This window comes from Motacilla alba, chromosome 4, assembly GCF_015832195.1.
Source record: "Motacilla alba alba isolate MOTALB_02 chromosome 4, Motacilla_alba_V1.0_pri, whole genome shotgun sequence".
NCBI lineage: Eukaryota > Metazoa > Chordata > Aves > Passeriformes > Motacillidae > Motacilla > Motacilla alba.
Window position 1 is genome coordinate 32,656,317 of NC_052019.1, and position 14,536 is coordinate 32,670,852.

At 37.2% G+C, this 14,536-nt stretch overlaps 1 protein-coding gene across 37 annotated transcripts in view; it reads right to left on the reverse strand.

Moving 5' to 3' along the window:
• TENM3 (teneurin transmembrane protein 3) overlaps positions 1 to 14,536 on the reverse strand; it is a 1,291,416-nt gene that overhangs the window by 288,711 nt on the left and 988,169 nt on the right. For 34 of the 37 annotated variants that reach the window (XM_038135908.1, XM_038135903.1, XM_038135907.1 and 31 more), the window contains one exon: positions 7,529 to 7,807. The exons of the other annotated variants lie outside the window; for them this stretch is intronic. In XM_038135908.1, coding sequence (XP_037991836.1) covers positions 7,529 to 7,807 — 279 coding nt within the window. The remainder of the gene's footprint in view (positions 1 to 7,528; positions 7,808 to 14,536) is intronic. 37 annotated transcript variants of the gene reach the window in all.

Sequence of the window (14,536 nt, forward strand, 5' to 3'; positions counted from 1 at the left end):
CACTGTGTATGCATATGAAGACACATTATAAATTTGTGGAAGAAACCCTCACATACCACAGCAAACACCACTGCCCAATGACCACTGTGCCCCTGAGGTGATGCCTACCCTGGAGAAACAGAAATGTTTCCTGGGCATGCAGGATGGGGATGGGGAAGCCAAAGCTCAGTGATGGTTGAGAAGCCCTTGCACTGCAGAGGAAATGGGAGCCGTAAAGCACCACTTCTGCAAGCTGGGCATACACAAGCCGCAGACTTGCAGCATCCACTGGTGCTGGCAGAGATGACCAATGTCATTGGAAGGCCACTGTCTGATTCCTTGAAATGTAATGGCAATGGGGGAAAGCTCCTGATGACTCTTTAGAAGACAAAAGTCATGTTATCTTCAAGATGGGCACAGAATATATGAGGAAGCAGAGGCAGTCAGCCTCACCCCGGTCTCCCAGGGAAGATGATAGAACAAACACTGCTGGAGTTATCCTTCACATGCTGGGATACGCTTCCAGGAAAAGAAAGTGAATGATAACAGCTAACATGTATTTACCAAAGGCAAATCATACCCAAACAATCTGACTGCTTTCTGTGAACAGCTAGTTGTCTCAGCAGATAAAGGTAAAACAGCAGACACTGTTTTCCTTGACTTTAGCAAGGTTTTCCAAGTGAGTTCCCATAGTATCCTGGTAGCCAAGCTGGGAAGAGATGGACGGAATTGGTGATCTGCAAAGAAAATCTTGTGGAAACCTAGTTGTATGAAGAGGCTGAAAGAGTAGTGAGCTGTAGTGCAAAGAGCAACTCTTGGTCAACATTAATCAGCATTCATCAGGACCTAATATTGGAATGATATTTTTAAGTTTACAGTTAACATCTTGAGAATGAGTAAGGTGGAATGTGCCTTTGGCAAGTTTGTGTATGACACCAAGCTAGAAAGATTGATCAGCACACTGCAGGGCAGGATTGCCTTTTGAAGGGATCTCAACAGGCTGTAAGAAGTGGCTGGAAAAAACCTCATGAATTCCAAAGGCAGAGTATCCACAGTAACAGTACTAGCTGGGAGCCCACTGGAAAGCAGCTTTGTAGTGAAGGAGCTGGGCAGTCAATGTGGACAGGTTCAGCAGTGTGCCCTTTCAACAAAAAGCCTAACCACACACTGGGCTGCATTCAGAAGAATGGAGCCGGCATACCCTGGGAAGTGATTAGTCTCTTTCATTCAGCATTTGAAGGCCACATCTAGATGACAATATTCTGTTTGGAGCTTGCCAGTACAACACTGATAAATTGGAATGAATTCAGTGAAGACTGCCCATGGTGACTGGAGTGCTGAAGCACACAAATTGAGGAGAAGCTCAGTGAGCCTGAAAGGCAAAAGGTAGAAATCTAACTTTGGTCTTCCATTACCCAAAGCAATGGTCCCAACTGCAGCAACGGAAACACAGATTCAATATAATGGGGAAAAATATTCAACTAAATTAGTTAAGCACCAGAACAGCTGCCCTGAGATGATGTAGAATGTCTCTTCTTGTTATAAAGCATAAACTTTTAACAGATTTTTTCCTAGGGGGCTTGCCATCTAACTGATTAGAAAGGTTACTCCTTCTTTCTCTTTGCCTCTTCTGAAGTTGTTCTGTTTGTTTTTACCTTCTAGAACCATATCCATTGATGATTTCTCATGCATGAATCATAAAAAGCCCAGAACCTGCAGACACTCTATACATGCAGGAAAAATAATTATTTATCTAAGTAACCTCTAATCCTTTCTTTAAGAGTATAAATATTAGCTCTATGATCAGTTACTCAGGTAGCAAGTGCTAAAAAAGAAAAACAACCAGAAGAAAACATATCAGCAATATAGTCTTCTTTCAGTACTATGTAATAAATCAACTCCCTCTTTTTCTTAGTATTCATGTTTCTGTACAACTCTACTTTTTTACTGATTCTGTCTCAATTTTATTTGTATGGCCAGACCTCCCCAAAGTCCTCTTGAAACATCTTTGTAGGCTCTTCCTCTGAAATTTGACCTTCCTTCTTTTTTCTGCATTGTGCTATTTCCCTTAAAATTCAGATTTTTTGAGAAATCCTGAGATATGACAGTTAGTCTTTAAACACCTCTTTTACAGTTCCTTAACAGTAGAAAGGTTTATAAACTTCAGAGCCAAGAGTGAATTCTCTGAGATTTTCTGCTTTGATTTGTTTTTCCTTGCAGATCCCAGTTCTAATTTCATTGGTGTCAGCTGTTGCTAAACCCACAGTTCCTGTACATCAGAAAATTTATCCAAGTGTTGCCAAAGAGCCTCATCCCCTGGCATGACAGTCTACACCAGACTCCACCATAATTAAGATGGTCCTTTGGAATCTCATGCCTTTCCTTAACAGCAAGTTCAGTGACACTCAGATCTATGAAACCCAGGAGATCACACAAAATTACTGCAATAAGATCAGCCCAGCTGTTGCCTCTTTGGCTACCACTAGCCAAAGGAATTATGAACCTGATTTTCACTTGTATTAACAATTTCATTATTAACTGAAATATATCCACAGACTCTGAAAACTGGCATAACTATTGAAAACTTATAATATTTCAGAAAACCAGAAAATTACTTTTGTTTATGGATTTCTGCTACATGTCTCCGTAACCAAAGAAAAATCTGTATGCCTGTTAAATATTAAAAGTTATTTCAGAGCTGACTTCTGTCAAAAATAAAACAGATTTATTTCCTGGTCATGAAATTTTTGGCAGCAAAGCAAGATTTAAGGCATATTGGCATGCTTAATGAGGAGCAGACAATTGCTAGATGGAAATCTATGGGAAAAAGTGAAGAAATTGTACTTGGTGGTAGAGCAGTAAGATGAGGATTAATGCCCCAGCTATGTGGCTGGTTTTGATCAGTAGGCTCAGCATTTGGCCAGCAGGTGCAGCTACTATTCAACAGGGTCCATTTAAATCAAGTTTTGTGCCTTAGCATAAAGAAAGATGGTAAATGGGTGAAAGCATGTGACACTACTTCCTGAATTATGTGCATTATTTAATAATGCAGAGTTCAATTATATGCTATAGATGAACTGGGCTAGAGACAACAGATTAAAATGTCTCAGCAAGTGTCTTACCAATGTATTTCTTGGGTTTCAGAGATCTGACTGCCAGTAAATTCATCATTCTGGAAGGACAAGATAGCGTTAGGTTCACAAGAACGCAATCTTCCGAAACTGTCTGAAGTTGGAGAGGAAGCAAGCAGGTGCCCATACCGTTAATAAGGTGATATTTTCTCCTTATAGGAGCCCTCAGCAATAAACAACCTACCAGCAATATCTACTTTTCTGTATCCATGAAAAATTGGTCTAAGTTTCAAACCATTTATCTAACCAATTCAGAATGACTGCCTGAGGCCATTAACTCGACTCCCTCTTTCCCTTTATTCTTTTTATTTCGCTATATCCTGATCTCCTCTGGTTTTTTAATACACACCAATCAGTGCAAAACTTTCACTAAACAAACAAAAAAGCCCACATTCTAATGCCATCAGAACTACTTGCTGTGTGCCCAGGTAGTTTTTGTGGCAGTCAGCTACGTGGCATGCATGTCTGTGGAGGGTCCCACCCTTTTTCAGAAGCACCACCACTACTGCTTCCCAAGGAGGAGAAGGTGACATGGACTCGACCCAAGACTTCGGTCTTATATGAGTGACTTTCTTGTCAGAATCATTGCCACAGCCTGACTTTCAGGCCAGTGCACAAAAAGCACAAACAAAACCAGTAATATAATTTTACAGGGAGGAATAAATAAATACATTTAAAACAAAAAAAAACCCAAAACAAAACGGTGCTGCATTTCTGGAATAATGGAATAACTTGCTCAATTAACTTTCGTGCTTTGCTTATTAACCTTCTGATGTCTCATTAAGTCAGGGATTGCAGTTTAATGGGTTTGAAAAATAATTTAAATATAGAAGTGGATTCTAAGATATCTTAAAAATATATTGACCCTTTAAGCAAATGGGCCATTTGAAGCCTAACTATGACTTCTAGCTCATACTCTCCTGGAATATTTATCCAGTTTAAAAGACAAGCTTTAGTAATCTTAGAACAGCTTAACAACATAAAATTACTGGCAAGCTTGTAAGAGACAGCCGGCTTGTATTTCAAGGCAACAGCTCCTAGAACAATTACCAACATAAATTTCTTGATGCAGCATTTATGAAATAACTTGCAATGAGAATAGAGAAGAAAGCTTGAAAAAGCATGTGCATGCTCAGTGTGCTCCAACTGATACATCACAGTGTACGTGACACTGGTTGGTTGCCCAGATTAACAGATGCAGGCTCTCCTTCAGGCAGGCTGACATGACAAATCTCTCAGAATATGATGCCAAGAGTCATACATGGAACTTGAATGAAGTCAAAGAAAAATATTTATTTTCAGAATTATTTACTGAGCAATATCCTAAAACAACTTTTGATGTGAGACTACATCTATTAACCCTATGTTTTGATATGTGTTCTGTTGTTTTAAACAAAAAAAAAAATCTTCTGGCAGTCACAGTGTGTTGTTCTTAGTATATTTTAAATTTTCCAACTTGATTATGTGCAATGTTATTTGTTTAAAGAAGCCTCTAAACCTTCCAAGATGATTTAAAATTCTAAGTCAATTTTGTAGGATTTTAGAAACATACTATTAAGACTTTGACAAATAAAAGGTTATTTTCAACAAAATATTTCTTCTTGCTTATTGTAATTATGCAGCAGAATTGCACATTTTGCCTTCCTGAGGGATATGCAATCCACAACTATTTCAGAAAGAGCAAGTACATAACAGTTGTAAGGAAGAAAAGGAAATGCTGTTTTGATGCCAAGCTTCTTGTCCGGCCTAATTGGCAAGAAAGAAAACCCCAAGTACATTCAGCAAATTCTTAATCCTGACATCATAAACCAGTACAATGAGTCAAAGTTCTCATCATCTTGACAAGTCCCATTAACTCCAATAAGGCCTGATGATGGCAATGCACTACTTAAACAGTGAGTAGTTTTACTGGTGAGGGAGGTATGATCTGGTGGTGTTGTGCTTTGCTCATCATCGCCAGTTGCTCCTTTTTTACCTCAGAGGCAAACATGCTGCATAGAAATGCATTTACCTGTAAAACAATTCCTTCAAAATGCAGTCAGGAATCTTTCCCACACAGCAGAGGGGGATGCGGTACAGAGGACTGGTAACTCTCACTTTGGTTTCAAAGCCTTATCAGATTTGTCAGATTTCAACAGTACACTGGCACAGCTGCTAACTTCAGGCCATAAATTAACAAAACTTGCACCTGCAGTTTAGTCCTTTGATTAGAGCACCTGTGCCTGCCAGGGCGATAGCGTTTCCCTGGCTTTTAATTGTATTTTCTATTCTATTGTGAACATTAAATGTACTGAGTTCCAGTGATGTGTATAAAGCAATTTCTCAGCCAAGTCTTCCATGTTCAGTGGAAACAAAAATTCAGAGAAAAAAATACCAAAGAAGATTAGGCTTTTCACCATTTTAACATCTCCATTGTAACAGCGACCCATGACATGGTCCAAGTTATAGATGTTTCATAACCCTGGGGAACTCTCTAGCCATCAAAATTTCATTAGCTTCACAGCAGTCCCAGTACATTCTTAAATTGGACTGCTGGCCTCCCTATTAATAAATAAATCAACTGTATTCTTTTTGATGGCTAAACTCTTCGTTGAGGTTGTATCAAACACCAGACATTCCTTCCATAATTTTAACCACTGCAGAATAATGTGTTTTTAACATATTCATAGCCTTCTCATCATGCACGTAAAAACAAAAAACTACAACTTTCAGCTGATGGAGGATGTTTTGGCACATTGTAATCAGGTAATTTCCATTTCAAAAATTTGTAAGTATAAAATTTATTAAAAAGTATACCAAACCTATGGTACCTCTGAAGCAGGACCTCTTTGGTAACATAAAGATATGACTTCCTATGGAAATGGTGTGTGCATGCATGTGTACATAAAAATGTATTTTCAAGATCATTTACCAAGGGTTTTACAAAAGGGTCAAGAGACTTTGTTTCACCAGAGACCTTTCAAAATCATAGGACTGCTCAACAACTTATTCTAGATTGCTCTGCAGCTGAAATACCAATCTCTATCACACAGAAACTCCACTGCCAAAAGGTGGTAGGCAAGTACTTCCGTCTTCCTCTTTCAGAACTTGCCTCTGACTTAAAACAAATTTTCCAAGGATGACACAAGACACTTGTGAACACTGAGAGCTGCTCAGGTACCATGTAGCATTATACCCAACACAAAAGGAGGGTCCTATTTGAGACAGTGGTTTTGCACAGGTATCTTCATGTACAAACAGCCACCAGAGGAAAACTAAGTATGAATAACAGCAAATTATAGCTTTGGTTCTGCTTTCTCAAACTGAAGTTAAAATAATACACAGGAAGGACTAAACTTTATTGCTTGTAGTTTAAAATAAAAGTGCATTCATTTTTTAAGCAGTTCCATACGTACATACCTACATAGCTGTTTCCCACCATGTGTTACAGTCATTGCTGGAGGATAGCAATAAAGTTGCTTTAATTTTTGTACAGCTGAGCGGACAGGTTTAATAAATTATTAAAATGACATGTAGACATGCAGGCAATAGCCATCACTAATTTTCATTGTTACTTATTTTTCTTTATTCCTCTTATGAATTTTTCACATAGAAAGTCATGAAGTTAATAGAAGAATTTTTTTAATTATAGCAAAGCTGAATATCTTCTGCAAATAAAAGTTAAGATTGGTACAGTTAGCATTTAACACCACATTAGATTCTCTTCATAACCTCAAGAGGAGGTAAAAAAAACTCTGAAAAGCTTTAAAAATGAATCAGTCAATTGTATTAACCTATTTTCATTTAAACTCTAAGACTTAATATACAATGGTCATACCCCACATCCTACAAAGCTGCTAAGATTTTTGTTGCAGATTTTAATTGCACAGTAATCCAGTCCCCCAGGCACAAAGGCCACATGTCCCTCTTCACCACAATTCCAATTGCTCTCATCAGCTAAGAAGTTTAAAGCACAATCAAATTTCTTTTTCAATCACATGAGCCCTGTTAATAAGCTATTCTTTGAGTTCACTCATCCATTCTAAGATTCTGCAACTTCTCCAAGATGTCTTGAAGAACAGTTTACAATGAAACTTTTGAATGCAAGCTAGGCTGGAGAACAACTTTGTCGCCACTTAGCTGTTCCCCAGAGGGTAACCGGTGACATGGCCTGAGATAATACACAGCTAATCTTTTGGTTTTTTATGATTAAACTCTTTCCAAATTACAGCTAAAGCATCACAGCCAAAGGTTTTATTAGTTAGGACTGATGCTGAATATTGACTTTTATGGGAAGAGGAGAGGAAAAAAAACCAGAGAGGGTAGAAAAAAAAGAGAAGGTAAATAACTCATTCCTTTAATGATTTAAAATTTTTCAGTGTCAGCCAAAACAGCAAATAAACATTCATTTATATATGGGCATATGCACAAGAACTTACCATTTTCACTGTCGGACTTGTTTTCGTGTTCGGTATCAGTCAGAGTGAGGGCTGAGTTGGAACGGCTCGACAGACAGGAACTGCGCCCTGATTTGACCCCCCTGCCCCAAAGTCTCATGGCATGCTCTGGAGACATCACTCCTTCATTTTCAGTATCAGCATCTGACCCTGCACTGATAGAGTAACCTCTGTGGGGGAGCCCCATTTCCGCACAAAATGCCAGTCCTCGACGAGCTGCTGGTTCACAAACTCCTAACTGCCTTAGGGTAAAATTCTGTCCTGATTAGGGGAAAAAAAGATAACAAAAGATGAGAAATTTTTAATTATTTTATCTTAAAGAATTTCAAAGTAAAAACTTTTCATGTGTATAATTGTCTCAGATATCACATAAGGTGTTTTGTCAAAACTCCGCCTGTATTACAATCAAGTGGATTCTTTTGTCTCCAGCTCTCCTCAGCATTTTTTTGTCAACTGCTTAAACACATCAAAAGTGATCCTGGCTAGCAAATAAACAAAGCAGAACTTCCTAACTAAGAAAAGCCAATTCAGCACATGAAAACCTTAAAAAAATTATAAACTTTTCCTTTTTTCAAAGAAAAATTATTTTTCCAAGCATAACAGCACTTAACAAGGTATTTGTCAGGATTTTTACTTGACTGGTTTTGTGGAGAGTATTTTGTTTGTCCTTGTTAGAGGCCAAAGCAAGAGGCTATTTAGGCTGTTTTCCCCATACAAACATCACCTAATGTGGTAATGGAAAAACTAAACAAGAACAAAATTCACCTGGTTTTCATTTGTTTTCTCTGCCCTACTTTAATACACAAATACAAACAGAAATATGGCCACCTGTTACCTGCAAGTATTGCAGTAAAATTGTTATTTTTCATGGCACTTTATTTTGAGAAGTATTTTACACTTTTACTGCTGAAGCAGAGTCTGTGCATTTTAACAGACTTTTAGCCTGTTTGGGGCAGAGCAGGAGACATAAGTGAATCCCAATGATTGTGTTAATAAATTAGGTGCAATAAACTTGTGACACTTCAATAACTTAGAGTGTCTAAATTATGCGACACTCAAAAATGACTGCCTTTTTAATGGCTGTGTCTTCATCCCACTTTTATGTCTGTAGATTTAAGACATTTTATGATATATAGACACTTGGCAAGATCCTTTGCATACCTATATCTCTAATACTTTTCCACCCTAGCCCGCAATTATTTCACAGCTCTGAGAACAAATTAGGACACACATTTAATTTTTGAATCTGACAGGCATCCTAATTTCTCCATAATTAGTCATTTAACATAAAAACACACTAGCAATATAATTAAAGCTTATAATATGTCAAGAACAGAATTCTATACATGAGGAAGAAATAGAATTGCAAAAGTATGAATACAGAAGTGCAAATAATTCCTGAAATATTAAGAGTTAATGCACTGGTCATTGATTTTTTAAGGTGATCTGGTTAATTATTTTATTCCTGCAGTCACCTGAAGCTGTTGCTGCAAGTTTCTTCACAGTCAGAACCATAAATGAATTCTGACAATGACTTTCATAAATAATGAAAATCAATTAGTACAATTAGGTACAAATCAAACTACTTATTATGCAACTGTGAATAGATATTTGAATGAAAATAAAGCTGGGGAGGTAAATATACAGGAGCAAGCATATTTATGACTATGTCTGAACAGTGTCAAGGGTATAAGAAAGGGGATTATCATGCACACTGATAGTATCTTGTAATTTTTTAAGGCTGTCATGCCATGTGACTTTCTGGGTTTTATTGAGAGCTGAAAATAATCAGCGAAGGAAACAGGCCAAACAAACCGCCCAGTGGTGACAGAGTCTGAGCTGGAAGTAGTAAAGGGTCTAAAATGCTTATTATTTTGCATTTTTGCAGATATATGCTAAGGGTGACAGTTTAGAACACTGGTTTATTGGTACATCAGTATGTGAATCTGCATTTTCAAGCAGTTGCCTAAAATCAGACACAAATACAGAAGAAACCTCTGTGCACATGTATATGTACACTGGTGTCTCTACACACACGGAGTAGATTAGGTGTAAACACAGTTGCACATGCAGCACCTTATTTATTCTAAAAAGAGCATTTTGAGAAGTAAAATTGAAAGGAAAGAGGTATTCTGACCAAAGACAAGGTTACTTGAGTCAGTAACAAAACTGCTGTTGACTTCAGTGGGACAAGGTGTTACAGCTGCAGTCCTCAGAGGCTCATGGTGCTGAGGCGAAGGCAAGGAGGGATGCAGACAGACACAGCCACTGCCCCCCTGAGCCACAGCCAGAGCAGCAGGAGAGCATCACACCCTGCAGCTCCCCCAGCAGCCTGCTGCACACAGCCCCTGCTCCCCGCACTGCAAAAAACCCCTGCACTCAGGCACAGCAATCTGAAAAGGCTGTTGCACACACACTTCTTTTTTAGTCATAAGCACTTAAGTGAAACCACCCGAGGCATTCCAGAACATCTTCAGGAGCTTCATAGGAGACTTGGTCTCAGGCATAACATAGCACCTTCCATCTAGTCATGGATTTTTAACTTCAAGTTTACAACTTGTCCTATCTCCACGTAAAATATCTTCTTTTCCCCTCTCTTGTGAATGGTAAAAAAACCTCACAAAATGACATTGAACAGCCAAAACAGAAAAGGGGAAGGTTTGAATACTGCCCTTTCATCCCATTCAATATATTAGAGCTTTTCACTACATTCAGAAGTTTTACAACATAGCCCAGAAATGTTGTAACAGCTTTAGAATCATCAGGCTACATAATCATCTGACCTAAAGCCTTCCTAAGAGCTTCACTAAGAGGATTGTAGTCCATGTAAGTTGCCTGCACAAATGAAAAAACAAAACAAAACAGACCCCAAACAACCCACGAAACCCAAACTGAGAAGTTGACATGGAAAAATAAAATGTTTATTTCTGTAGAAATTCAAATCCCAAAGGAAATCATACACATGTGATAGAAAAATTTTATATCGTCTTAATGTTTCTGAACAATAAAAACAGGAAATCTTCCAGGATCCAGGGGAAGCTGAATACAGCTGGGATGCAGACCTCATGGGTAGCAGACTAGTTGGGAGCTTTTACCTGATAATGGACAACACTATGAAATCAAATTAAAAGCTGAAAAAGGTTGTATGAGCTCAGTGAGAAAAAAAGAGCATGAAGTGAGGATGTTCTTCTGTTCAGAGTTTCTAATTTATCTTTCCAGAATTATTTCCATGTGAGGAATTTGCTCAATGGTTTCTTACACTTTAACATTTGCAATTTCTCCCACTGACAGTAAGCGCCTCAAGAGTTCACAAAGACTTAAAAACACCTTGGCCATTGTAATGAACCCATTCCTGAGAAAAAAAGGGAGGTACAGAATAAACAGGTACCATAATGTTTTAAGGCTTTTTTCCTTTCCTTTAAAAAATGTATGAAGTGAAAATTAGAAACAAAATTAGATACAACATTTCAAGAAGACTTATTCTGGAGACACTTTGAGTGTTTTGGACTATTTGGGATGATATGTCATGAAGCTAACTTTTAAAAACTGACAATAATGCTGTTTACTACCACTCAACTATTAGATACTGTATTTCTCCTGGCTAGGAATATCAATTTATGGGTATTGTAGGAATTGCTGACACCCTCCATTTGTGCAGACAAGAGCAAAACTAGTTAATTAATAACTCTACAATAACTTCCTAAAGCTTGTGCAGCATATATGCCTACTTGTTATGTAGCAACTTTCTGTGTAAGCAATGGTCCATGTAGGATTGGTGCACCTCCTTAACTGCATCACTTACACAAAAAAGGATACCAACATACTTTCAATACATGTAAGTCTATATATAGCATTATTATTCTTAAAATATAATGTGCATATATATATTTCTCTGCCACAATCACACACGTTACATCATCTAGAAATGTGCCCTTTTTTTTTTTTTTTTTAGTTTAATCAAATTCTGCTATAAGAAAGTTTGACACACGCAGAAATGGTGTAGTTCTTGATAAAGCTGTAAGTTAAAAGCTGGAATTAAATGGAACCTTGCTGCACTTGTGCTACATTTGTTTCCCCGTCCTATTTTGGGGAAGTCCTTCAAAGACCTCCATAATAACTTAAGCTTCAATTTGGAAATGTTATCTGTGGAATTGGTTTTTGAAGAGGACTACTAAACAAAAGAAAAGGTCCCATGGTTTTTCAGTTGTCAGTGTCTGCTTTAAGTTGGATCTATACTAAATATAAACACAGAGATATTATCTTAAAAACCATGAAAAGGAGAAAGAATCAAACAGAAGGAATGAATAAAAGTTGCCAAAATAAAATTTGTCAGCATCTCCAGCCATCAGCACTGTCCTTACTAATTCATTAACCACTGATAAATTGACAAGTCAGGTTTTAGCAACAATAGACCATAGAAAAAAAATCTGAAAAGACTCCAAAGCACCTGCCTAGTTAGCATAAAAATACACCCAACTCCCCTAGCTTTTAAACAGAGGAATTATAGTGTGAGTGTCTTTGCTGACTTTGGTTTTGTCCTAACAGCTCGGACACAGTACCAAAAAGGCAGCGGTCCCAAACATATCCAAGTTCTTACTTTAAATTCTTTTCAGTTTGGCTCTTGATAATGTTTCACACCATATCTGCCTCTCTGCATCATTCATTACTTGTCAGTCCCCTTTCTAATCTATCCTTCCTTTGTATTTTATCTTTTTCTACCTGCCTAGAACATATTTGAGGCATTCAAAAAACAAGCACATTTTCCCTATAATCACTATGTGATAATGCATGACAAAAATACTTATACCAAACTTTTATACCAAATAATACTTATACCAAACTTGGTACAACTGTGAAACATCTAAAGCTGTACAGATGCAAAACAATGATCATAGTCCTTAGGAGAACCAAACTTCTCCCTTACATTTCCTTGACTTGCTACTTAATCCTAATTTTTCTTTTAAATTAAAAGTAGTTTCATTTCTTAAGAAAGCAAATGAGGAAAAAGATCTTTAGCTTTTCTTTTCTGTCTGTAGATTACTGCATACAAATACATCCTCAATAATAGGACATTTATTATATAAGCTTATTGTATAAGCAGCACTGGTATCAAGGTGTTCCTGCAAGGACCATACTGTTTTCTGCTACTCTGATATGGGAAAAGTACTTACTTCCTTTTTATTTCATATTTAGACACTATGTAGGGGATACATTCCTCCTATTGAAGCTCTTTATGCAGAGCTCACACTTAGAATAAGGTCACTTGTAAGGAAATGTCTTGAGAGGAAGAATGTGAAAATAAATGTACAGTAGGATTACAAATTTGCTGAAAAAGAAAGGATAACGATTTTTTTAAAAATAGCAAAAGAGATACTTTAGATGCTCTAGAAAACTCTGACAAGGGGTGTACAAACACTGTCTCCAGAAGTCGGAATGTAAGGTGGGTAGAATGCAATTGCTCAAAAGATAGAATGACTAACAGATGTGATGCATCCATTCTGTCACACAAACTTCACAATATATTTAGTGAAAGGGAGTTTTCAAAGCTGTACGTGCAGAATTCTGTCCGCTAGGATGCGACGAACTGCAGTGAACACTGACATGTACTGAGCTTTCCCTATGCTAACATTTTCCTTCTGATTTGTTATATTATTCTGTTATTACTTCAGCCTGATTTTTGCTTTTGTGCAAATTATCTGTGAAATTTAAACCATCCTAATCCACTGTATCACATTTTCCTCCTGCTCTTAATTCCTGTGTTTTTCTTTTCACTCATCTCAACCATCTTCCTTGTCACCTTTTAATCTCTTTTTCTTGACCTTTCTGCTCTATTCACTTTTCCATCTTAACCTCCTTTCCTTGTCATTATCTGATTTAGAGTGGAGCTGTAAAATTCATAGGAAAGACAGTTGCTTCTCTAATATATCCAGTAAACTACATAATAACAAAGAGCATTGAAATACATTAAATCTCATCAAGAGTGCATATAATTTTCAAATGCTCATTATTCTCAACAAATATTAATCACAGTTCTCACATTCCTTATGGACTTTTAACAGCATTTGGGGACAAAAGTCATGGTCTTGGTGACTTCTGCAAAGATTAGTGCCAGATACTGTGACTTCTCTGAGCTCTACTTATTGTGTTACTCTTGATAGAAGAAGCTCTATGCAAGACTCAAACCCCAAGTCAATTATTGAGAAAAATTTACACATATATTTGCATATTTGTGGGAAATACAGTATTTAAAACTCGACACATCTTTTTGTTACTACAGAATCACAAGGACACATTAATTGAAAAGATAGCCTGGGAAAATTTTTATTTTCACATGTAGGGAAGAATTTACGTGTATGAAACACAATTACCTTCTTGGTCTACCAAATGATAGTTCAAACACACAGACTTCTCCTGTGCAGTATGGGAAACTCATAATTTTATTCCCTGTTAGGCTTGAGGTGGTGGGGGATCTGCAGTCCTAATCCTCAGACTAGAATATAAGAAGCACTTCTTAAACCAGCATAAGGATAAAGGGCTGTTCATCAAGCCCATCTGAAGTTACCACAGAGTAAGATTAAAGCCAGCTGAAGATAATTTCACAACTGCACAATTCAAAGCTGCGAAGCAACCATGTTCCACTAAATGAATTAATAATTTAAACATTGTGGCTCCAAATTTGGGGATTTTATATTAAAATCTGATTTTATGACTATGATTATACAATATACAGACTAAATTAAGAGAATACAGCACAGCTGTTCCAATCATGGGCTGGAAGAGGTGAAAAAAAAAAGGATTTGTGGATTTAGAAAAGAAATACAACTCCATGAGCAGCAAAGAACACATCTTGATCACAGTCAGAATGACAGTACAGACAGTTTAGGTCTCTGTCTTAATCTTTGGATCCTGGGACCAAAACATCAACATTCGAGCATCCATTTATTACAAAGTAAGAATTACAAAAAGCCTAAATTTGATAGATGTGAAGAA